Source organism: Lycium ferocissimum, chromosome 8, assembly GCF_029784015.1.
Source record: "Lycium ferocissimum isolate CSIRO_LF1 chromosome 8, AGI_CSIRO_Lferr_CH_V1, whole genome shotgun sequence".
NCBI classification, from domain to species: domain Eukaryota; kingdom Viridiplantae; phylum Streptophyta; class Magnoliopsida; order Solanales; family Solanaceae; genus Lycium; species Lycium ferocissimum.
Genome location: NC_081349.1, coordinates 19,966,705 through 19,993,321, shown reverse-complemented (window position 1 = coordinate 19,993,321; position 26,617 = coordinate 19,966,705). Strand labels below are relative to the sequence as shown.

General features: G+C 33.1%; 2 protein-coding genes and 1 non-coding gene across 5 annotated transcripts; 2 read left to right on the top strand and 1 right to left on the bottom strand.

Annotated features, from left to right (window-relative positions):
* Nucleotides 1-3,608: 3,608 nt before the first annotated feature.
* On the top strand, nucleotides 3,609-10,687 carry LOC132067488 (transcription factor MYB124-like). Of its 3 annotated transcripts, XM_059460751.1 has the most exons (13): nucleotides 3,613-3,727; nucleotides 4,002-4,106; nucleotides 4,837-4,883; nucleotides 5,030-5,086; nucleotides 5,210-5,282; nucleotides 5,492-5,547; nucleotides 5,665-5,841; nucleotides 5,918-6,060; nucleotides 6,168-6,316; nucleotides 6,769-6,911; nucleotides 7,352-7,572; nucleotides 7,859-8,013; nucleotides 9,931-10,687. In XM_059460751.1, the coding sequence occupies exons 2-13, from the start codon at nucleotides 4,035-4,037 to the stop codon at nucleotides 10,021-10,023; spliced, it is 1,386 nt and encodes a 461-aa protein (XP_059316734.1). In that variant the 5' UTR covers nucleotides 3,613-3,727; nucleotides 4,002-4,034; the 3' UTR covers nucleotides 10,024-10,687. The 3 variants fall into 3 exon arrangements, with proteins under 3 accessions (XP_059316733.1, XP_059316734.1, XP_059316735.1); XM_059460750.1 differs by having other exon boundaries at nucleotides 3,609-4,106; XM_059460752.1 differs by having other exon boundaries at nucleotides 3,621-4,106; nucleotides 6,171-6,316.
* A 4,225-nt stretch (nucleotides 10,688-14,912) lies between these two features.
* LOC132067487 (UDP-galactose/UDP-glucose transporter 3-like) lies at nucleotides 14,913-20,791 on the bottom strand. Its single transcript, XM_059460749.1, has 7 exons — nucleotides 20,574-20,791; nucleotides 19,580-19,677; nucleotides 19,357-19,487; nucleotides 19,042-19,072; nucleotides 17,109-17,212; nucleotides 16,840-16,961; nucleotides 14,913-15,560 (listed from the first exon to the last, which is right to left on the bottom strand). Exons 1-7 carry the CDS (start codon nucleotides 20,675-20,677, stop codon nucleotides 15,152-15,154), a joined length of 999 nt encoding a protein of 332 aa, XP_059316732.1. The 5' UTR covers nucleotides 20,678-20,791; the 3' UTR covers nucleotides 14,913-15,151.
* A 3,471-nt stretch (nucleotides 20,792-24,262) lies between these two features.
* Nucleotides 24,263-24,336, top strand: TRNAI-AAU (transfer RNA isoleucine (anticodon AAU)). The gene has a single exon. It is a non-coding gene; the product is annotated as a tRNA-Ile (tRNA).
* The last annotated feature ends 2,281 nt before the right edge of the window (nucleotides 24,337-26,617 follow it).

The window sequence follows — 26,617 nt, the reverse complement described above, 5'->3', positions numbered from 1 at the left end:
CTATAGAGGACAAAATGCCAATAATATATTCAAGCAAATAAATCCAAACTCATGAGTAATTTGAATTTAAAGTCACACCAATTAAGCTGATGGACCAATATCATGCCCACACAAAATAGTCCCTGTTACTCCGTTTGGCTTTTCCTTTCTTATTTTTTTTTTTTTTTGCTTATATTATTTGTTGTTAACTATGTGAAAATAATAAGAAGGAGAGCTGTGGAGCAACGGCAAAATTGTTTCCGTGTGATCTATAGGTTACGGGTTCGAGCCGTGGAAGCACCACTAATGCTTGCATTAGGGTAGGCTGTCTATATCATACCCCTTGAGGTGCGGCCCTTTCTTGGATTCCGCTAACTCGGGATGCTTTGCACATCGGGCTTCCCTTTTTTATGTGATAATAATAAAACTTTATTTGTAACAATTACCAATCCAACAAAAAGATTACGGAAACAGAAAAAGGGAACATTAAGGATACCGTCAAGATTTATAGTCTAGTAGTATCGGTGAGAGTTTTTGCATCACTGTCCTTTTTTTTTTTTCCTGTTGGGCTAATGAGATTTTCGGTCCATCAATTATTGGTAAAGTTTAACTTCAATTCATGTTATATCTGACTAAGCACATTTAATTTTTAATTACTTGAAATGTGCACTTTTGATCCTTTTCTTTTGTTCACAAATTGTTTGAATAAAGCCGTTTCATCAAATAATTACCCCCTTGTTATGTTAAATTTGTAATATCACTCCATATTTAAGGGCAATATACTTCTAAAAATAGTTCATATATAATATATTTTCTACGTAAAGGGACCAAAGCCCATGTTTTAACTAATTGAAGGAAAATGTGTTGAGTCATGTATCACAACGACGAAAATCATAATTTACCAATTAACTAAGCAGCCAAAAATGTTATTCTCCTTTTCTTTCTTCTCCTTTCACTTATCCACCAATGTAATAGAATATTAAAAAAGAAAAACATCAAAAGGTTAAAAAGTTTGAATTTTTGGCACCTTCACCCCCAAGCAATCAAGAAATATAAAAAATTTCAACTTTGAATACAAGAACTACATTCCATTTACTCACAAAAAAGTGGTGAATTATATATGATCAGATCACCAGGCTGGACTGATCACATGACCATATGCTCATATTTGAAAAATATGAGACCCTATTTATCCCGTTCTTTCTTCAAACTCACGTGGCTTGCACCCTCATTTATTTTTTCATTGAAGTAGAAAAACACACCTCACCCACCCTATTACAAAACAAGTAAAAATTTGAACTGTAGAAATCTACATGCAATCTCATAATGCAGAGTAGTTGGGTCACGAATGTTGTCAAGTACTATTCAAAAAATGAAGTGGGAATTTTTTTTTTTATAGATAGTGAGATGGTTAAGGAAGAAAAAAAGTAATGAGGAATCTATAATATTAAGTCAGTAATTACATAATATTACTTTTCTCACTATTACTTTGTGGCAATGAGTATATAAGTTTAAACACAATACCTTTTATAGAATCAGTCTAGTACTCTATATTTATTTCTAATCAAAATACGACCGTACTTGTTATTGAAATTGGGATTTTTTTTTTTTAATTGACATTTGGTATTTATACTAAATTATTCCATTAGTTACATGGAATTGGAGATGGAATAAGAATTTGAAGCTTATAGGTTCGAGATTCTATTCCATTCTGGGTTTTGAATTAATAATTTGTAAATATTAAATAAATTTTTAAGACAATACAAAGTTTGGATCAAACTACTAGGTCCGCCCGAACCCGTAAGCCGTATTCTAGCTCCTCCAACGTGACATGTGTCTTTAACATCAATCTCAATCACTTAACCACGATTAATTTACATATATTTATATTTAATAAATCACATAATTACAATTACTATTTAAGATGATTTGGCAACAGTATCATGAGTAAGATTTGTCCATTGAAATGCTATCTTATAAGATTTGTCCATTGAAATGCTATCTTATCAGGTGTTACACCATTTTTTGTGGATGTTTGGCCAAAATATCTATAGCCACTGGCCAATCAGATTATGTATTTGCCGATTATTTTTATGAGCACGCGACAATTTAAGTTAATTTTTTCTCGTTTTTATTTTTATTTTTCATCCGGTGTCGGATACTGTTTTACGATCCGACTAATCTAGATATATGTTGAAAAATTACACGTGAAGATTAAAGCGTTCCCACCAAATGAGACTCCATAGGAACTACACCACTCTTTCAAATACCATCCACATAGTAGAAAGCATCATACTCCCTCCGATTCAAAATAAATGTCCAATTAGCTTTTTTATTTTGGTTTAAAATAAGTGTTCGTTTACACAATCAAGAAAGAATTAACTATATATTTTTAAATTTGTCTCTATTTACTCAAGACAATAAATAGATAAGAGTCGTATTAAGTAATGGTATTTTAGTTAAAATACCTATTATTTTTAGGAGTTCGTGTTTTTTAAGGAATGTGTAAGTGGATACTTATTTTGAACGGGAGGAGTAATTCACAGACCATACACTATAAGTGGTCGTTTGGTTCTTTGGTCGAAATAGTCCCGGGATTATAATCCCGGGACTAATTTATCCCATACAGTGGGATTATTTTATACCATCTAAAAGATGGTATAAAATAATCCCAAAGATAAAGTGGGTTAAGAAGGTATAAGGTGATTTATTCCAAGTATTAATTTTTATACCACGTTTGGTGCAAGGTATAAATTTATTTAGGGATTATTTTATACCTTATACCAAACGTGGATAAAAATTAACGGATAACTTCTCTTATACCATGAACCAAACGACCACTAAGAAAAAAAAAATGAAGGAGAAAGTGGGGAATGATGGTACTATTTTTCTAGTATGCCATTAATTATAGTCTCATGGAATTCAGCGTTATTTTTCAAACTTTGGCCCTGCAATACTCCCCCGCGCCCAAAAGCAAAGAATCCGTTGATTATTTTAACCACACACACATACATATAATCCATTATACCCCACTCAAAAACACGCCAATACAATAACAATTCAAGAAAAGCCATCCCTTTTACACAACAACAACAAAGACCAAAAAATTATGCTCTTTTAAACACCCCACGCCCTAAAATACCTTCAAGATCATAAAAAACAATCTTTATAAGGCTTCATTTACCCTTTTACGCAACAATAAAAGCAAAATATAACCCAATAAGTTATGTCAAAATCGCTCATGTATCTGAGAGGGTATAAGGGTCATATACCTCTATTCATTTTTATAAAGATCCCTTTTAACTAATTTCTTCCAAAAAATAATGCTCTTTTGAACACTCCACCCCACCCCCTAAAACCCCTCCACCCCCAAAAATACCTTCAAGATCATAAAAATACAATCTTTATAAGGTTTCCATATACCCTTTTACACAACAAGAAGACCAAAAAATTATGCTCTTTTAAATACCCCACCCTACAAGATCACCATAAAAATACTTTTACACAACAAGAGCAAAAATTATGCTCTTTTGAACACACCCCCCCACTACACACACACACACACACAAAACAACCCCCACACCTTAAACACCCCCCCCCCCCCCCTTTTTTTTTTTTTTGCTCTATATCATAGAAGATGACCATAAAAATACAATCTTTAAGGTTCTATATACCTTTAGATCTACGTTAGTATAACAAAACCCCATAAACTGTTTGTTTCTTTTTTTTCATTTTCCCAAATCTCGAGGTATTTTTTTTTTTAATTTTGTGGTCCAATACAAATAAAGAATCCTTAATTCGGATTCCATGGATGTTGTTTGAACTTTCTTGGGGCAAAAAAAGGGTTAAAAGTTAGAATCCAAGGCAAAAATAAATAAAATGGCTATTTCAAGATTGTAATTTGCTTCTAAGTTGTGTAAAAGAGAAGTATTATACAGTTGTTTTCCCTTTTTGTAAAATACCCTTTTGTTCTTTTTTATATATAACATTCACATAAAAGGGTGTCTTTTTTACTACTATAGTATGCAAGTGTTGAGGGAACAAAGAAGTGAAATATGAAGAGAAGTGGAAATAGTTGTGAAGCTGCTAAGCCTAAAGAAAGACATATTGTTTCTTGGTCTCAAGAGGTTTGTCTTTATTTGAGTTTCTTTTTTTTTTGTTTTTGGTTGTGTTTTTGGGATTGCTTGTATTAGCATTTTTGCAAGAAATGATTTTTTTTTTGTCATTTATTTTTAATTTTATGTTTTGAGTTGTTGGTTTGTTGTATTGATTGGTCTCAAGAGGTGTGTGATTATTATTCAGTTTCTTTTTTTTTTGTTTTTGCTTGTGTTTTTTGGGATTACTGTATTGGGATTTTTTCAAGAAATGATTTTTTTGGCATTTTTTTTTTAAAAATGTTTTGAGTTGTTCTCAAGAGGTGTGTGATTATTATTCAGTTTCTTTTTTGGTTGAGTTTTTGGGATTACTGTATTTTTTTTTTTTTTTTTTTTGGGCAAGAAATGAATTTGTGGTCTACTTTTTTATGTTTTGAGTTGTTGAATTGTTGTATTGATTGGATTTTTTGAAAGAATTGATTTTCTTGGTCAGTTTTTTTAATGTTTTGAGCTTTATGGATTGTTGTGTATTGATTGGATTTTCTTGAAATGTAATGGATTTTCTTTTCAAGATATGATATCTTTTTTCAGTTTTTTTTTTTTTTTTTTTTTATGTTTTGAGTTGTTGGATTGTTGTATTGATTGGATTTTTTTTTTGAAAGAAATGATTTCTTTCTCAATTTTTTTAATGTTTTGAGTTGTTGGATTGTTGAATTGATTATAATTTTGAGATGTAATGGATTTGTTTTCTGTTGTGTTGCAGGAGGATGATATATTAAGAGAGCAAATTCGAATCCATGGAACAGACAAGTATAGTTTTTTACCCTTTTGATTGTTCTTTCAATGTTTTCATGGAAACTTTATTGTTGTAAAGTATGATTAAAGTCAATAAATTATGTTATGTGGGAAATGAAATGAAATGAAATTCAAATTTATTTTCTGGTTTGTTTTTGTAGTTGGACGATCATCGCATCAAAGTTCAAGGATAAAACAACAAGGCAATGCAGAAGAAGGTTAGTTAAAAATGAGTTCTTGATAGGGACTATCACCTTGTATTCTTTTTCTACTTTTTGTTTTTATTTTTTTTTCTTTTTTTGGTTGGTATTTGAGGTGATATTGTTTGCAAATATCTGCAGATGGTTCACTTATTTGAACTCTGATTTCAAGAAAGGAGGGTGGTCACCTGAAGAAGATATGCTTTTATGTGAGGTGAAATGATGCTTTCTTGATTGCATTTTTATTTTTATTTTTATTTTTATCTCCAACTCCCATCTCTGTCACTTATTTTAGCATTTTGGGCTTAAGTTTGGTTGATGTAAAGACTTGCTGTTTCTATTTCAGCCCATTTTAAGTTCTGATGAGAAATTTGCTCTTTTGATTGAAATCAAGATATCTGATGGAAAAAGAAATGTTTGCAGGCTCAAAAGATTTTTGGAAACAGATGGACTGAAATTGCCAAGGTGGTTTCAGGCAGGTAATTAGCTTTTTTATTTGGTTATTGTTTTACTTTTTCAGTATTTAGTTCTGACAGATTTAAGTGTTAAGCTGAAATTCTTGTTTTATTTTTTATTTTTTATTTTTTAAACTGCAGAACGGATAATGCTGTGAAGAATCGGTTCACTACGCTGTGCAAAAAGAGAGCAAAGCATGAAGCTTTGGCTAAAGAAAACAGCAATTCATACATTAACCTAAATAACAAGAGGGTTATTTTTCCAGATGGCCTCGATATTGACAACATAACTGAAGGTGCTGCTATTAAAAAGCTGAGGTAAAAACGAATACAGCAAGCTTTAACTATCGTTTAAAGAGAGAGTATCCAATATAAATCTATTGTTTTGCTGTAGGACGAGCAACATTTCAGATGTCCTTCAAAATGGTAACAGCAGAGAAAAATCTGTTGGTGATAGTGGAATGACACATCCAGTACTAAGACATCCATTTGCAGTACTAGCTCAAAACTTGCATAATGCTGGGACAACTGAAAATGGTAAATAACTATGAAAAATTAGAACAGTATATCACTGACTAGTAAAAGGAACTATCTGATACATTAACTTGAATACGTATCTAACTCACTGTTTTTGGATTTTTAAGCAGCTAGCGACAACAAAACTCAAGGAACATTCCTTAAGAAAGACGATCCAAAGATACATGCTTTGATGGAACAAGCCAAGCTCCTAAGCTCACTGGCAATGAAAGTCAATACAGAGAATACGGATCAAAGCCTTGAAAGTGCTTGGAAGGTGACTTCAATGTTCTTTGTACCGTTAATACACTTCTGCTTTTGGAAAAAATTGATGTACTAGGTGAATTCTGATCCACGCCATTCAGCTGCATAATAACTATTTGGTTCATCTCTAGGCAAGCAGTTGTTAGAATTAGTGTCTCGTGAACTTGTAATTCTTGTAATCATGTCGAAAAGGACAAAGCAGTAGACTTGAACCTTGTTCTTACATGATCTGATTAACTCAATCAGGAAAACTAATCAACCATCTAGTCTAGTTTAATGATTCATTTATTTGGGGAAAAACGTGAGATCCATTCTTCAGCTCTTCGACAACATAAGAAAGATAAAAACCATTTGAATGATAAGTTTCTTCAATTGTCCAGTTCTGTTTCTTGTGTTTATAGTTCTGGGAACCAGTCTGCACATAACCTGCTGAAACTCTAATGGGAAAATGTGAATATTGTGCAGATACTTCAAGATTTTCTTCAACAGACAAAGGATGGCGATACGCTCAAGTTCCAGCTCCCTGAGATGAATTTTGAACCTGATGATTATAAGAACCTGATAGCAGATTCAAGGAGTAGTAATGAAGGCAGTCGACCATCTTGGAGGTATTGACCATGCAAGCAAGGGGTGGCAAATCAGCCCATAAATCACGACCCGCTTATTTTATTAGTTCAGCCCATTTGAAAACTTGGCTGATATGCAGCCCAAATTGACCCATGAGAAACTTTGTCTAAATATTTCTTAGAAGGCATTTTTAAATTGATATTTTATATATAGCCATGAGTTTTATTATATACTTAAACAAATTTTACAAAAACAAATAAAGAATTTTAAACTTAGTAAGAGTTGGGCGGGTTGGATTATGACCCGATTTTTGTCCCATTTCAGCCCAAGTAACTAATGACCCGCCTGTTTATTAACTCAGCCCGTTTTGACCCGCCCAAATTCAGCTCAACCTGCTTATTTGACACCCCTAATACAAGCTAACTTTTAAAATGACGCCAGCTTATCCCATGCCATTTGTGTCTAAAATGTTGATGTGCAGGCAACCTGCTTTATCTGAAGATTCTGCTGGAAGCTCTGAGTATAGTACTGGATCAACTCTGCTATCCCATGCACTCGCTGATAAAACAGATGAAAGCCAAACCGAGGTGTGTGCGCATCATCAGGATATCGAATCAGAATTACGAACTTCTCAAACGAGTGATCAAGCTGGGCTTCATGAATTAGAAAATGGAACCTCCTGCCGTGTATCCACCACTCGAGGTACATTCATAATTGGAATAATTACCTTTTTGGACCAACCTAAAACATAATAGCTGGCAAATGTGTATGTTTTGTATATTGAGTATAAATATAGACATTATATACATAAATATACCTAGTCAGTGTATATGTTATGTATATTTAGTGCCTGTAATTAATTTCGCCGACTGGACAAAAATGAAAAAAAGCCTTTCATAATTTGGGGGAAGGACTGCAATGTTTCTTATAGTTCTACAGCCATAGGAGTTGCTTTGTACTGATACTAGTAGTGATTGTATTATCTCAGATACTTTGCCAGTTTGTGATGAAGAAAAAGTGAATAATGGACCAGCTACAGCTGAATGTGATTTTCTGAATACAGATTACAGTTCTCCTCTTCAAGTTACTCCACTCTTCAGATCTTTAGCTGCAGAAATTCCCACTCCAAAGTTTTCAGAAAGTGTAAGCAATCTATACCTTGTTAACATTTTAATGTGACATTTTTTTAACCAAAAGCAGCTTCACTTAAAAGTGCACTGAGGTAATGGATCAAATTGGATTTGTTATGCATGCGTAACCCATCAAAAGAACTGATACCTTTGCTTAATTGAGATATTAGGAGAGATGTTATTGCTACAGATTTTATCAGTTCTGCAATGATTCTTATTGAATCATTGAAACTGTGACACCTGCCTGTTGCACAAAAGAGAGTAGTATGATTAGGCTTTTGAGGTTTACAAGTGTGAATCTGTTCCAACCAAGTATTGCCCATAGTGAACTGTAGACAAATTGATTAAACTGAAAAGCCAAGTTTTACCTCAGTTGATAGTTCAAAAGCTCAAGAGAAAGTCTGCCGTTTTTTTTTTTGTTTTTTGTTTTTTTTGGTTCTTTCCATTCGGTGTCTCCTTAACACAAATTGAATCCTTGTTATCTAGAGTGCTTTGTATCATGTTTCCTTCTCTGTATAATATAAAAAGAAAAAGGTATAAATTAATGCTGTCAGCAAAGAACTATGCATCTGTTGTCAGCTTTAATATGTTGAACACTAAAAAGGAAGAAGGATAACGTGAAGATGTACTGGTATTTCTACATAATGCAATTATCTGATTTTCAGACAAACCTCCCAAATCTTTGCCAGAAGGCAATTTCTTAGATATATGCCAATTTCTGCTTGTTAGGTACAAAAAAGCCGAAAGAAAGAAAATCAGGTTTTAGAGGTTACTGATTGTCTTTTATGTATTGATCTATAAGTGTTCACATATACTAGTTGTCATCAAAAAGTGTTTACTTATACCAGTTGCCAACAGTTGCTAGAGCAATCTATGATGCTCGGACTCTTCCAAAGTGCCGCCGATTGCGTGTCAGATCCTCCAAAAGTAGTTCATTTTGGAGGTTCCAACACGGGTGCGGCAACAGTTTTGGAGAGTCCGAGCAACATAGAAAGCAATCAAAGATAAATGGTAACAATATTGAGATTCTATAGGAAATAGTTTATAGCATTACATCGCGTTAAGGGTGACATATGGGGACTATGGTTGTGAGAAAATCTATGTGGACAGCAAAGACAAGGCTGTTAGCTTGAAATGCTTGCCAAAACCCTGTCAGTTTACCGGTCCTTCACTTTGTTGACCTAATCTCTAGAAGAGCCAAATGATCTTAAGCTTGCAGCATAATTGATTTTAGGATATAAGCTGCTTCCCCATTGTTATCTCTTACACTTTCCTTTCTTTCACAAACTTGATCTCCCTTTCTAGTCTGGCCTTAACCATAACAATTAGCATCCAAATTCTATTCTAGCTCATTTGCCTTGGAAGAAAAGACATGCTTATCTTTGATGCAGACTGATTTACAGAATTCCTCAGTGGACACTAACGAATGAATAAATCCAAAGAAAGGCACACTTTTTTGGATTCTTATGTTTAATCGGAGAGCATATAATTGCCAACTGTAAACAATCACATGAATTGTTCACCTTAAGCCTTTCCTACTCTGAACCTCGCTCTCTTGTCACGCTTACCGACTACCCGTTCTCTATCCTTTTAAATTATAACCTCTATAAAGATTCTAAAAGTAAGATATCAATTCCAATCAAACATTAAGTTGTTTTAGTTAATTTTATTTCTTCGTTATATGCTTAAAATGAAAGTCCTAAGATTACTTTCATCATTTGGAGTAAGGTCACGTTCTTTCCTGGTTTTTGGGAACCTGGAAACTATTTGAAGTTTGGTTTAGTGATCCTCATCATGCCTTTTACATTGACTTGTCTATTTCATGTAAATTGTGATGCATGATTTCATATAGCTTCCTCATTGACCTTTTACCTATTTTATGCAAGTGTGAGGCAAGACTGAGATTAACTTTTATCAATTGTTTTTTCAGGAGAGGCAGTTCCTATTGAAAACACTCGGAGTGGAGTCCACAAATCTTTCACAACCTCCTTCGTGCAAAAGAGCCCTCCTCCACAGTCTATAACCAACTTTACTGATCAAACCTTACACAGATTCTGCCGGAAGCAGTATCACCATATCTTTGATCAACAGTTTTTTCTTATATGTAGTCTACTCAATTTTTGGAGTTCTTTTTGTTTGGATAGCAGTCTCTATGACCTAAGTTTTTTTCAAGAGGCCTTGGAAGATCTGGTCTACAACCTAGAATGCAACGGAGGCATTCTAGCTTTTCTCTGGAGATCTGACAGATGATCTGCATCCTTTTTTGGAGTTTCCAACCTAATACTCACAGTATCTAGTGTGGTTTCTTTTATTGTTTATCATTCTTTGGTGTGTAGTTATGGAACTCGAATGGGGGTATTCGATGGTCCATAAGTTTTTGGCTTTTGATTAGCCAGTTGTACAGAACAAAACATTGTACTTACTAAATTGGCACCTCGCCAAGGTTTATAGAGAATATTGATAAGACAGAAAGAAAGAAGAAGAGAAGAAACCATAGAGAGGTAGGAGGATCAACAAGGTGAATTGGCCTCCTACGTCAGTTTCTTTTCATATATTTTGTGTGTAGAAGATGTTATATAATAAGTTCCTAGGCTGTTCAGAGCTTTTTTTCCGCTTTGCCTGATCTACATGTAATGTAAAACATACTTTATTTGATTGCAGAATGCGATATGGTTCGTGTGTGCAGACATTTCTCCAGTCTTCTATACTTGTCTGATATTGTTACTGGTAATACAACTACATATCCAGTGTGATCTCACAAGTGAGGTTTGGGGAGGGTAGGATAGGATGTACTCAGACCTTACCCCTACCTTCGTCAGGTAGAGAGGCTCTGTTTCCTACCTTCGTCAGGTAGAGAGGCTCTGTTTCTGATAGACCCTCGGCAGATACTGTTACTGGTAATGCTGACTGCAAATGAACAGCTATCTTTACATACAAACTTGTTATATGCACAGAACATGAAAGAGATACAGAATTCTTACGCGAAAACATAAAGGTTGTTGCTTTCTCTGGCTTTATGAGAGAGTTCTTCCCTTCCTTTTGCTTCTGCTGCTGTTGTCTCTGTGTCTGATATGTAAAATGGGGTTAGAATCTTGTGGGGGAAGGAGGGGTCTGTTGCTTATTTAAATTGGTCAGCAGTTGGTGGTGGTGGTGGCCAACTATAATCATTATTAAAAGCAAAAAGCTAGTGGTAAAAGGAGAGGGAAGCCTGTACAAATTAAAGTGTGAATTCTACTGGCAGTCACTTTGTGGGTTGAACAATTGAGATGAAAAGACTAGAATGACCTTAAATAACTAGTTTCAATTCTCTCGTGCAAACTGTGGAAGGACATAATAGTAATTAGATGTGGTCATGATGGACCAACCATGGCCCAAGGAAAGTAGGGATCTTTAATATTTGGCTTAATATATTGACAACCCCTCAACCTTTCCAATTAATGGATTACGCTAAAATTATGGCTTGTTCCAATTAAGCACCTGAACACATGATAAAATGTTCTTATTAGATACTTGGTTCAAAATTTGAAATTTTCTTGCGCGTTTTCTAAATGCTAGTTATGTAAATAAATTAACCATTTAAAATATGTCACCCTTTTTAATTATACGAGTTAGTCTTAATAAGCCGTAAAATCTCAGGTCTATTGAGGATGATGTGTATAAGTGGTTTGACTTATTTATGTAATGGACATTTGAAACCATGCGCAAAAGTTTTTTCAAAATTTGAATAAAAAATGTCTCATACGAACACGATCATGCGTTTAGGAGCTCCATTGGTGCAAGCCATAGTTTTGAGTGTAATGAAATTTGATAAGTTTCGAGGGTTTTTGGATGTATGAAGCCTTTAATATTTTTCTACTATATTAGAAGCACCGGTTGGTGCTTCTTTCGTCGTCCGTCGTGGAACCCCCCCCCCCCCCCCAACACCAACATAAAAAAAAAATTTGGCCCCCATATTAAACAGGCCCTAAAAAAAAAAATTGAAAAAAATAAATTATGGGCCCCATATTCAACAACATTCAGTATTAAAAAAAATTGTGGGCCCCATATTAAACAACATCCAGTATTAAAAGAAAAGTGGAACCCACCACATCCAAACTCACGGGAAAAAAAGTGAACCATATTAACAAAAATCGAAGCAATATTTAAAAAACAAACAATGTTAAAAAAATGCGGGCCCCATATTAAACACGATGCGTATTCATAGCAAACACTAATATAATAAAGTTTTAAATACGGAGCACAAACTACAATGTTATATTAATCGAGTTTTGAACATAGTATCCCATATTGACAAAATCAAGCAATATATAAAAAAAAAAATGAATCCCATATTAAAAAAATAAACAATGTCAAAAAAAAAAGTGCAGACTTTATATTTTTAGCAAACACTAATATAATAAAATTTTATATACGGAGCACAAATTACAATGTTATATCAATCATGTTTTGAACATAGTAAAAATTGTAAAAAAAAAATAAAAATTGTGGGCCCCATATTCAACAACATCCAGTATTAAAAAAAATTGTAAAAAAAAATTATGGGCCCCATATTAAACAACATCCAGGTATTAAAAAAAAAAAGTGGAACCCACCATATTCAAACTCATGGGGAAAATATATAAAAAAAGTGGACCCCATATTAACAAAATCTAGCAATATTGAAAAAAAAAAAAGTGAATCCCATATTTAAAAAACAAACAATGTTAAAAAAAAATATGGGCACCATATTAAACACGATGCGTATTCATAGCAAACACTAATATAATAAAGTTTTAAATACGGAACACAAACTACAATGTTATATTAATCGTGTTTTAAACATAGTATCCCATATTGACAAAATCAAGCAATATATATAAAAAAATGAATCCCATATTAAAAAAATAAATAATGTAAAAAAATATATATATATTTGTATTCTTAACAATATACTAATATAATAAATTTTAGATATATATATATATATATATATATATATATATATATATTATATATTTGAAATCATATATATATAAAAAAAATAAAAAAAAAAAAATTGGGCCTCATATTAAACGGGCCCATAAAAAAAAATTATAAAAAAAAAATTGTGGGCCTCATATATATTGACCCCATACTAAAATAAGCATCAAGCAATATATATAAAAAAAGAAGTTTAATACCATCTCCAAACTCACGGTAAAAAAGTAGACCCCATATTAACAAAATCAATATATTATCAAAAAAAAAAAATTGAACCCGATATTCAAAAAAAATAATGTCAAAAAAGATTTTGTATTCATATATAAACACTAATATAATAAAGTTTTAGATACGGAGTACAAACTACAATGTTATATTAATTGTGTTTTGAACATATTATATATATATATATATATATATATATATATATATTAAAAATAATGCAAATTAATAATGTAAAAAAAAAAATGCACCCCATATTAAAAAATCAAACAATATTCATGTAATTTCCAAAGTATCTCATTAAGTCAATAATAATGGATTCATTACGCGTGCGTATCAATCCATTTATATATATAAATGAAATTATTGTATAATAACATACTTAAAATACTTATATATTAAAATAAGATAGAATTTAATTACTTTTTCATTTTTTCCTTACTCTAATAAATGTGAAAATAATTGTGGGCCCCATATTAAACATATATGCGTATTTGTAGCAAACACTAATATAATAAAGTTTTAAATACGGAGCACAAACTACAATGTTATATTAATCGTGTTTTAATATAGTATCCCATATTAACAAAATCAAGCAATATTGAAAAAAAAAGTGAATCCCATATTAAAAAAATAAACAATGTAAAAAAAAAAGTGCAGACTTTATATTCTTAGCAAAAACTAATATAATAAAGTTTTAGATACGGAGCACAAATTATAATGTTATATCAATCGTGTTTTGAACATAGTGTGTGTGTATATATATATATATATATATATATATATTATATACATAAATATAATACAAACTAATAATGTCCAAAAGGGTGGGCCCCATACTAAACGACACCAAGCAATATAAAAGATAAAAAAAAAAAAGAAGAAACTATATAAAGCATGGGTTTAGATATATATGTTTCATATATATATTGTCCACAAAAAAAAAATAGGAAGAAAAAAAGTGGGCCCGACCACATCCAAACTCACGGGAAAAAAAAAGTGGATATATATATATATACGGAATCAACCAATATTAAAAAAAAAATGTAATCATATTAATAAAACAAACAATGTTAAAAAACAAATGCTTAGAAAATCAAACAATTAAATCAATAATAATGGACTCTTTAGAATAAGGAAAAAATTAATTTCTACTTTGTTTCATTTTAAACATGTAAAATTAATTTAATAATTTGAATTAGAATTATCTAAATCAAAATTTGATAAAAAATAATAAGTATTTTACACCGTTAAATTAATCGAATTAAAATTGAAAGTGTCAATCGATATTCAAAATATTTATTGTTTTATCGAAAAAAGGAAAATAGTTTCTTTTTAAACAAGTCTTCTCTTTTAAAAGGTATTAATAAATTTTCGTAGCAAACACGAATAAAATAAAGTTTTAGATACGATATATATAAGACAAACTACAATGTTAAATTAATCGTATTTTGAACATATATATATATATATATTATCATTATCTAAACACATATATATATATATATATATACACTATAATCCGAATGTTGGGCATGTCAGCGACACGGGGAAAACTATAGGCCATCTAGTTGACTTAAGGTGCGGCTGTTGGATCTGCCACGTCCCATTTTGGTCATAGCCAAGAATTATACAGAACAAACATTTTACTTACAAATTGGCACCCGCAGGTCTATCGAAAATATTGAGAAGAGAGAAGGAAAAACAAAAGAGAAGTAGTCCTTGGAAATCCTATAAAACATTAGTGATGCTATAGCTTCTGAGCTGTATGGTCTGAAACATTGTAAGTATGAAACAATTACAAAATGGGCTATACCCTTGAAAAAACTCATTCTACAAATGTGCTAATTCTTTTCGATTACACTGTCAATGATGGAAGTTTTACCACTCCTGGGATGCTGGAACTACATCAGGAGAAAAATGACTAATAATAGTACAGAACTGTATCCTCAGATAAAAAGATTTAACATTTACATGGGCTTCCTCTTCTTTGTCATCCTCTGCAACTTCCTCCACTTCAAGTAAATCTGGTAAGACAATCCTGAGAACACCATGGCGACGCTTGTCCATTGCTTTGGTGACAGTGGATTGCCACTTAACACAGAAGATACAACTATGCTCACAAACTTGCGTGTTGTAGTGATGGTTGTGTTGGTCAGAGAACCAAAGCGACTAATGGTTAGGAAAATGAAGTTCTGTCCCACAGCGCCGCATAGACAGTAAAGAAGAATGTCCCATGCTGCCTCTGGATGCTGCTTACAGAACTGAACGGCCTCATAACCGCTGGCAGTTGGCCAGCCAAACATGAACACCATATTGTAAATGGTGCCCCACAAATTCATTCCAAACATAATATCCCACGCAGATGTCTTAGGATACCTGAGAAAAATTAGGAGAAATTTAGCTGTTGAATACAAGTGAAAAACTGGATTTCAGAGGAGAACTCCTTAAATGAAAGAAACAGACTAATGTTCAAGGACATTTGATGTATCGCTAGTGCATTCGAGGAGAACAAGATAGCCTGACATTCAAGATATGAGCTGTGCATCCATTGGCAATAGAATAAGCATAAAACTACTTTAAATACTCATAACATGGAACATGATTACGTGCAAATCCATCCTATTCTTTATCAAATTTCAACTCGAAATCCAGAAACTTCCACACACTTGATATTCCAGTTATTATCCTACTATTCCTGATATCCCTCTCCAATCAATTGTGTGCGTGAATGAGCTGGTTTCGTGATCCAGTTTCTATGGTTAAGCGACTGAACTGTCCTTTCTGGGTACCTACCTGATGTCGGGACATCAGACAGTGTATCCGACTGGAGGTACTTCAATTAACTCTTAAAACACTTCCGGCTCTTTTATACCTCAACGTAAATTTGTGCTGTTAGACACTCAGCAACCTGATGGACAGTAGATCGCCTAATCACGTAGTTAGTCTGAATTGAAATCAGATAACTAATTTAAACAATTAAATAATTGTTTATTTATTAGCCATTAATTTGTCCCGGGGGATATATCATGACATATAGAAGTATTCTACTTAATGGAGTTATAAAGCTAGATAATTTCTCCTGCCCCAACCGCTTAAAAGCCATAAAAGCAAGCTTTACTGGAGTTATTGGATAAGCCAACTTTTCTATCATCAGCTTGGTCACTTTTACTACATGTTACCTTCCGCCCAAATCATGCTTAAAGATTATCAACAGCATGTTGCAGTTAAGTATTTGGAAGGACGGACTTATAAAAAGGAAGTGTTTGTTGCTCCTTTATTAGTACGTCCTTTATCCCCAAATCCCAAACACCCTTCAATCCAGCTTGAGAGTTGGTATAACTGGTATAGTTGAGAAGACTCTGTAAGGTTCTTCCGTATGTAAATAGATAAAATTCCAGTTCTAATCCGGATGATTTCTGGACGGGACTCAACTTGAGATGAGAAAATACAAACCTACTGAACAAGAGTCAATTCTACGATATAGTGTTTTTCCCAGCATTAGCAAAAATTCATGAAGTGAGAGAACATTGATATGCACTATTCAGGATGTGATAAGGAAAGCTAAAGCATATAAAACAAAAAACAAAGAATTCCTTGTAAGGACTTCCGGATGATTAAGCACAAAAAGACTTCGATAGGTTAACAGGAAAAGTACCTTGCTGAAATCGAATCCTGCGTAGCATTGGTGAAACCATCAAAGGTGAGGTTCAGGAAGCAAAGCCCATACCCAAGTGGAGCGTTTGGGTGTGCCAATTTACTAATGGTTTTCGAGCTAGTCTGTAATCAAGTCAAGTACAAGAGAAAAAGTAAGGGGTAGTTCACAGAAAGGACCTTGGCTTTTCCTCGAATAATTGAAAGCATGTCAAAGGGAAGAGAAAAGAAAAGTTACACATTTTAGCTTAGATATTGTAATGAAAATGTTACCTTTGAGAGCGCAAATAGTGACACACCACCAGCAACAAGTAGAGAACACACATATTCTGGAATGGAGTATCTTATGCCATAAACAAGCGTTCCCATGAACATTACTGCAAGAAGCAATCACATAACTTTTGTCAGAAAACAGAAAAAGAATAAGAAGAAAGAAAGTTATACTGAAATAAACTTTAATCTCATTATCAAAAAGATTGACTTCAACATTCTTGCTTATTGACTTCAACATTCTTACTGCAGAAAAACTTCGCTCTTTAGAGGAGAGAAAAATAAAGTTACCAAGAACAAAAAAAATCTACCAAAACATCTTTTTTCCCCTTTCATAATAGCGTGATTCTTTCCTTATCGAACAGCATCCACATAAAATCTAAGTGATACTACATATGGTCCACACTCCACAGTAATGCTAGTTTCCACCTAACGCTCAGCCCTTGAAAACTATATCAATGGCAAACATCTTGATCCAGTTGAACTCATGTTCCTCTACAGAATGCTCTAATTTCCTTTCCTGCAGCAGCAATGAAGCTCTGCTTTTGGATGCAAGAATTCAGTTTTAGAACGATAAGAGAACATATTTGTAAATCATTTTTCAGGTTTTAATTCTAAATCCTTTGTTCAATCACCAATTCATCTCATATACCACCATTTTCCCTCTTTATATTCTTTCAATCAGAGGCTTTTCTGTAGATCATGGAGAGCTAATAACGGTGAGTTGCCACAGATTCAAATGACTAAGTAGTAATTGCTCCTAGATGGTCCAAGTTGTGCAAATAAAGTGGTGAGTACCTATTCACATATTTTCACGCACCATAAATTCAACCTAGGTTTACAATATTTGGAATCCAGCACCTTCTATAGAGCAGTCAGATTATAACACTTCAACAATCAGACTCTTCTCTTTTGATACTGAGGCATAGTTGTTGAAGAACAATCAAAATCTTCTATTTTGGTTAGTTTCTGGAAGGATTATTGTGATTGTTGATACAACGCTTGGAACCATGATCCTATGCTAAAAATAAAAAAATGCTTGGAACCATGTCAAGTATTCTATACAAGTATTTTATTTTACCAAAGTATGCAATTACTTTGGACAGATCTAAGCCTTCAGCTTGTGTGCAGTTTTCATAACTTCTATAAGTCCATGTAATGTATTCAAGGATAGCGTTAGTAGACCATCAAAAGATCGAGATGCGTCTGTTTTTCTTTTCCTTTTTTTTTTTTTTTTTTTTTGACATGTAATGTATTCAAAGATGGCTCTTTTAAGTAATGGTTCACATCTTATTTTGTTTCAGTCTATCTTATTCTACCATTTGTGCTCTCCTCTCTGTTTCAGTAATAAAAGCCCTTTATCTAAATATTAGTTCTGCCTACATCACATAGATGCTATGCCATACAAATACCACTCTTCTCTTTGCCCTTTTATCTTATTTGTCTCATAATTGGGTATAAAGACTTAAATTTCACTTGTAGCAACTCCAGTATTCAAGATTGTCGCATTACATTATGTCATTCTATACGTTCAGCTTCGGCCCACTAATCACATATAACTATTCTGAAGTGTTTTTCTATATTCACCCTCTCGTGAAGAGTCAGTTCCCTCTCTAAGTATATGACATAACACCTGTCCAAGTATAAAACTGCAAGGGCACAGCTGAATTACCAAAGACGTAGAACAATTGAAAGACCACCATGTTCACTGGATCTCCTTACAATTCAGAAATTCAATAATATCATCATATCATCTTTTTTTGAAACTTAAAACCCTAGAACATGGCCTTTTCCATAAATAAAAGTTCATATCAAGACATTTTCTATCCACTTTTTTATCTTCCCATAAATCTCAGAATTGACAACATACACAAAAGCATACTCAAAGAAAAGAACATCCATGTAAGTTATAAAAAATGCTTGCTTGCTAACATACCAGGAATCATTTTTGATGATTTTGCCAGGACCTGCAAGTGTAAATAGCCTTATTACTTACTACGTATTTGGTTGAAAAGGAAACAACCATTTTCATCAACTAAACATCAGTTAATCAGCCACTACTATGAATTAGAACATTAATAAAACGTCATACGTTTCTCTCAATCCCGAAAAGTACTTCAGGAAATCCTAAAATGCTAGCTAGTTAGTACTATGGTTCACATTTCACAAGAAGCCACAAAACCAGAAAATTCAAGAAATTAAGCCCCTCACTTGGAATATACAAGGAAAAACAAACAAGAATTGCGCATACCTGAGCAGGATAGCTAATGTACTTCAATGCTTCAATCCCCATTGCGGGGCCAATAGTATTTGTAATACCAGCACTCCAATAACTCCACCAAGGAGCACCACCACTCTTCCCATTAGACCAAATCTTAATCACTGCAATAAATTACACACACTCAATACTTAACCAATTATTCATCTCGCATACACATTATAACAGAGAGTCGTCGAACATGCTGTAAACTTACTTATAAATGACCATACCAAACAAACTACATTTTGCGCCAGGTTTAGGAACGCCAAGTGTTCAAACCTCTCATTGTTAGGACCAAACCGCTTCGTTGACCTAAAATCCATACGTAAACATATTAAAATTAACCAAATAAATAAAGGAATAGATGAATATAAACACATTCTACAACTAAGTTAAAAGGAAAACTCGCATCACATTAAGCACATTGTACTCAAAATTGAATCATTTAGAGTATAGAAGAAAAGAAAAACTCTAGAAATTGTTATTAATAGTCAATTTGTAACATTGTTTAAGCTCAAAGTTGAATAAAAAACTGGAATTAGCTGTGACCTTTGTCGCTAGTTCTCTTGTAGCTAACAGAATTATATTATAATCTGTCGCTAAATAGGATAAGCCCCGGTTTGCTATTTAGCTACGAAATTTGTCCGTCGCTAATTCCTGTCTTTTTTAGCAGTGTTCACAATTGGTACTAACATTTGGCAAAAGTACGGTTCACCAATTTGATCAATTGCTTGAGAATTAAATAACAACAACGTACCCAGTGAAATCCCACAAAGTGGGATTGAGGATTAAACATCAACTTAATCATAGGCTAATGCAGAACTAGCACTAAATATCATGAATTTTCTTAACAAAAAAAAAAGCAAATCATTTAAGTACTAAACGAAGCTTCAAAAAACACCAAAAAGAGGAATTAAAGGAGAAATGTTCCACCAATTCGATCAATTGCTTGAGAATTAAACATCAACTTTATAATAGGATAATGCAGAACTTGCAGTAAATATCATGAATAAGAAATTAAAGAAGAAATGTATACACAGAGTCAAGCAATTGATCAAACTTTGTCATAGGATAATGCAGAACTTGCAGTAAATATCATGAATTTTTTTTTTTAAGAATAAAAAAACAAATCATATAAGTGATAAACGAAGCTTCAAAAAACAACAATATGAAAGAGGAATTAAATAAAAGGAGAAATGATGTTATACACTGTCTCTTGAAGAACGCCTTGATAAATATAAGCAGACCAAATGCCGGCTACACAAAACGCGAGTACAGCTACGCGCCGGAGACCAGCACCGTGAGCTTCCATTTCAGATCCCGGTTGCCACGTGGCGTATTCTCCGACGATCGAACGCCGCAGGCCAAAGAGAGAAATGAATCGAAGCCGTTGATGTTTTCGCGGTTTTCTTTTAGCCGGCGATTTAGTTGTGGCGAGGGAATTTATATATTGGCGCGTGGGAGGTATGTTACGTGTTTGATTACACGTGGAGAGATATTATTGGTTGAGGTGAGGTCACTGTGGCAGGTGATTGGCTGAGTAGACGCGTAGATTTGACCCAACGTTTAACGACTTAAAACTGGAATAGTACCCCGGTTGGACATCTTTTTATTTTTATTTTATTATTATTTCTATTTTGAGATCTGACTTTTTTATAACGGGTAATATCACTTTTGATCCCTAAATTATTGATTTATTTTGTTTTTAGTAGTTTTTTTTGGTCCCTTCTCATAAAAATATTATACTCCGTCCGTTCGAATTTATGTGAATAGTTTTATTAGGCACGGAGTTAAAGAAAGAATGAAAAGCTTTTGAAACTTGTGGCGTAAAACAAGCTATAAATACTTGTGTAGCCTTAAATCATTTTATTAAGGATAAAAAGAGAAGTTTTTATTTTTAATTATAGAAATGTATCATTCTTTTTTACATAAACTTAAAAAAAAAAAAAAAGTGTATCATATAAATTGGGATAGAGGGAGTAATATATTTGATTATTTATAAAACTATATAATGATCAACTATGAAGTAACAATACAAACTTAACATAAAATGAGTATTTAAGTGATAAAATGATTAATAATTATCACAAACTTATAAATATTTACAAGCAAAAGGATAAAACATGTTTCAATGAATTTAATTAAAAGTTTAATGTGCTAATTATTGGTGTGGAAGTAACAAATACAGTAGTAATATATTTCTTTGATACAAACCAGTATATAGTTAAGAACCTTCAACTGTGAAATAATTCAAGCCCTGAAGGACCGGTGTTCGAATTTCATGTCCTGCTTTCCTTGGTAATTTTTTCGTTTTTAGCTGACAAAACGCAGGAATGGCAAATTTCAAACACGTGACCTCATGGGCACAAAGTCGTGCTCACAACCATCACTCCACAAACTAAGCTTTACCAATTAGGGTCATTTAATTCATAATTATACATTATCAGTACATTAGTTCTATGTGTGCTTAATACAATTATCGGATGAAGTGGTATTGCGTGACATGCTTTAACTAACGTGCATTTGTCTTTGGTGGTGCCCGTCGTCGTCACCAAATCCTATGGGTCCTCCTCTATTCAAGCCTATTTCCTATTATACAATGGTGTACAAATTCAGTATTAAATATCCTCACAAAAAGGCTGTAAAATGCATGATGAAGATTGATATACAACAAGCCCACGACTCTATGGAATGGGGTTTCCAAAAGCAAGTGTTAAACAATTTAAACATACTTGAAACTTTTTTTCAAATGGATAATGACTTGTCTAACCACTAACTTCTACTACATTATGATCAATGTGAAACCTTCAAGTCCATTCCCTGCCAAGAAGGTCTGAGGAAAGGACGTGATTCTTTGTCCTCACTTTTATTTGTGCTAGTCATATACTCCTACTATCTAAGCAGGTTGCTAAAATCACTTAAGAATAAAGCAAAATTTAACTTTCATCCAAATTAGTATGCAATTAGTTAAACATTATTCAATTGAAATTTGCAAGATGATTTGTATTGCTACGTAGAGGAGATGTTATCTTAGTATGAATACTTTATGAATGCTTTAGAAGTTTCTCTTAAGCTTCTGATTTGGGGGCTAATACTTATAAAAAAATACTACTCATATACATTTGGTGGAGTGGGTGGGTGTAATATAGGTGATATTAAAGAGTTTGGGGTTTATTAAAGGTGTTCTACCTATAAGATATCTGGGAGTCACTTTGAGGATGTTGGGTAGAATCACATCATGGACTACTAAATATTTATCATATTCTGGAAGAATTTAATTAATTAAAAGTGTCATGTTCTCCGTAACAAATTAGATCTTTTGGTCACAAATTTTTATTTTGCCAAAGAAAATTGTCTAGTTGATAAAGGTTACTTGCAGATGGCTTCTTATGGACTGAAGGAACTGCGGTTTTAAGAAATCAACGCTAACTTGGGATAGAGGTTGATATCCTAAGTTTGATGGGGGCTAAATATCCTGGATGTGCAGATATAGAATAAAGCTACTATATATAAGTGAGTACTATGGAGCTAGCCTGTGCCAAAATTAGAATGACAAGCTTTAGGTTCAGTGAATTCATATTTACTCTGGTAAGGGGAGATCAATATACAAAAATATTAATTTCTTTCAAGCTTCCGAGATGATGAGGAAAGTGTTGCAAGCTAAAGACTACTTCCCAGTGGCGGCTAAGGGGTAGGCCACTAAGCCATTTGCTTTAGGCCCCAAATTATTTTCTAATAATAGTATGTGCATATACCAAAAAAAAAAAAAAATGGTTAATAGGAAAAACACATTTAGATCCTTGTATACCTCTTAATATAAATCTTGTTAAGCTGTTTACATTTGATTATGGAGTAAATGACCCAAATTATGTTTCTTGCTTTTTTCATCTTACTAAAAATCTGTAGTCTTAATTTTTCCCCCTTCGTCCATGTAATACATTTTTGTGTGTGAGAGTGTGTGTGCGAAGTTGTTTTTGAAGAAAAGTTAAGGCCTATTATTATAGTTTGGCTTTAGGCCACTAAATATGTTGAACCGCCCCTGCTACTTTCAGGCTACTAGTGTTGTGGTGGCTGAGATGGAACATATTGAATCTTTCTATATAAAGAAAAGGGATATTTTCGTTTATGCTCCTTTGGCCAAACTTAATTAATTACCAGCAATAGTTCATTCAAAGATACAAAACCTATACATTGATATGTATATTATACTTATAGTATATGTATATTATATGTATGGTATATGTATATTTAAGTATAAATATACAAAACCTATGCATTTTCTAGCTATTTTATAAGCTAAATCACCCAAAGATGCCGGGCTGTAATTTTTTGTAAAGATGCATATGAAAATATATAAGAGAGGATTTTCAGAAGGTCTTTGGAGGAAGTTGTCATGCAATAATTATGGTGCTCCAAATTGGATTTTCATTCTTTTCTTAGTTAGTCATGTCAAGTTTTTTACGAAGGATAAACCGCACGACGAGATTATTGATAAACAAATGTGCCCAATATGCAATAGTGAGGATGAGAGCATAACCCATCTGCTCTTTGGTTGTGAGATTTTCAAGTGCATTTGGAGTACAATATATATTGATAACAACAACAACAACAACAACATACCCAGTATAATCCCATCAGGTGAGGTCTGGAGAGGGTGGAGTGTACGTAGGCATTACCCCTATCTTGGGAGGTAGGGCCGTACAATATATACTGATATAGCAAGATACTCAAAGGCAGAGTATAGAATTATACGAACAATGCATCATTAAACTAGCTAGGTTTCGATCCCAAAGTATAAGAGTAATTTTGTATTTCCCTCTCTTAAACTAGTAGGCTATAAAAAAATATTTAGTCTCTCAGTAAGCCTTATTTAAGTAAAATGAAATCTTAAAACACCGGCCCATTAGCTCAGTTGGTTAGAGCGTCGTGCTAATAACGCGAAGGTCGCAGGTTCGAGACCTGCATGGGCCATTATTTATCATTTTTGTTACTATATTTTGGCAGGTTTCGGTATGGTATCTTTTTAACATTATTTATCATTTTTGTTACTATATTTTGGCAGGTTTCGTATGGTATCTTTTTAACATTACGATTCTTTTTTTTTTTCCCGTAAACAACCCAATAAATGGGGTAACTGTAAAAAAGTCTATCAAATATAGTTTAATTTTAGGAAAAATATCGAACTAACTTTTGTAATTTAAAAATGACTAAACTTTCAACATATACCCTAGAAAATCAATTTGCCCACCAGCCAATCTTCAGCAGAACTCATACAAAGTCACAAACCCAAATTAAAATCATATCTTTTCATTAAAAAAAATCATTTTGTACTGAAAAAAATTCTCCCTCACCATTGGAATAATCATTTGCGGATGCATTAAAAGTGCCAGAAGCAAACATTATAGGACCATTAACCTTTTCTACTCCAAAATGTTTTTTTTTTTTAAAGCGAGAAATGATTTTAAATATAGGTTTACTGGTTTCCGCCCAAATTTATATTTTAAGCTGTGTACTGAAAGTTTCTTAGGCTGCCTAAGTGCACTAAGCTCCAGCTATGCATGAGGTCCGTGAAAAGGTTGGACCACAGGGATCTATTGTACGCAACCTTATCTTGAATTTTTACAAGAGGTTGTTTCCACAGCTCGAACCCGTGACCTCCAGGTCACATGGAAGTTTCTAGTATTAACATATAAATATCCTTATTTCCTAACAAAAAGTTTATTTTCTTTATTACGAGAATTGGTTGCCCCTTGTTGAGGAATCTAGTTCACAGGACTTTTAGTAAACATGATTTTGACATAAGTGAATTGAAGGAAGGGTCAACAAAAAGTAGGTGCTCCCCTTGGAGAAAAAAGAAGTTTCTTCGTGTGAAAGAGAATATGTAAATTTTCTTTGTTTCTTCTGCGGGAAGCAGGAAGTAGCTTTTAGGTAGAAATTTCTAACAGGTCGAAAATGATATATTGCAATTTTTTTTTAATAAATTTCTTGCTTTCAAATGTTAAATATTGTTGGGCCGTTGTAGTTATCATGCCATTTTTTAAAATAAAAAAAGTTATCATGCCATTTTTTTAATCAAAGAAGTTATCATGACATGGTTTTTGATTAAAAAAAAGTTCATTTGGTTTGGTTTTTTTTAACCCCTCCCTAAAAGCTTCCAAATTTTTTGCTCCGTTGATGATTCGAATTCACAATCTTCGAGTTAAAGGTGAGGGTATTTACCACCTGAGCAACCATCTCTTACTGTTTCGTTTATTCTTATTCACTGAGTCTCCACAAAAGATTTTCGATGGCGATTACTTAATTTTTTGTAGTGACTAACGATTTTAGTCGCCATAAAAAATCCCATTTATTGTAGTAGAACAAAAGTTTTGGTTTTATTTGTTTTTTTTTCCTCTATTACATCTTTTTAATACTTTTCTTACCCTCTTCTAATATCCCTATTAATCACTTAATTCATGTAGAATCAACAATATCACTTTTTATCCTTCACCATTATGTACGTGATGCCAATGTCCAATTACCTATTGCTTGGTACTGAACGCAGTAGCTATACCATTGGAAAAAAGTCTTACGTCCTAAAAAATGTTGAATTTTCTTGATCCATAAAAAGGTTTCCAAAACTAGAATTTCTTCCCTACGCTACAAGGTGGCAATTACACAAGTTGTTGAGTACTCTATGAGATTCTTCTTACTGAGTTCCTATATCACAATCGAAATTCGAAACTCAAGGCTTGCTTTGTGCTTTATAAGATCAATGGACAGTTTAAGGTGTGTTTGGTACGGAAAAAATATTTTTTGAATTTTTATTTTAAATTTTCATATCTTTAGAAAAACAGTTGTCTTTAAATATCAAGAAAATAACTTTTCAAATAAGAAAATCAAGTTTCTTAAGTAAATATTTTACATTAATTGTCTTCTCTAAACCTCCAACACCCACCCCAACCCCCCGCCTCCGCCTCCCCCTTGACCACTACTTCCATAGTGTTTGCTAGATTATATATAAATGCTCTTGAGACAATATATATTTGTTGTTTACTTGACAAACATAAAAAAATAAGTCTGGAAATCACTTGTTTTTTAAAAATATTTTCCTTTGTACCAAACACACCCTAAGGATAAATTTTTTGCTGTCGAATTGATTTCCACAATGGATCTCAAGACTCCTAAAATATCTACTACTAGAAATTATTATATTTTTCTTTTCCCATACTGTAGGTCTTTCATTAATGAATCAAGTCTAAGGTCCCATGAC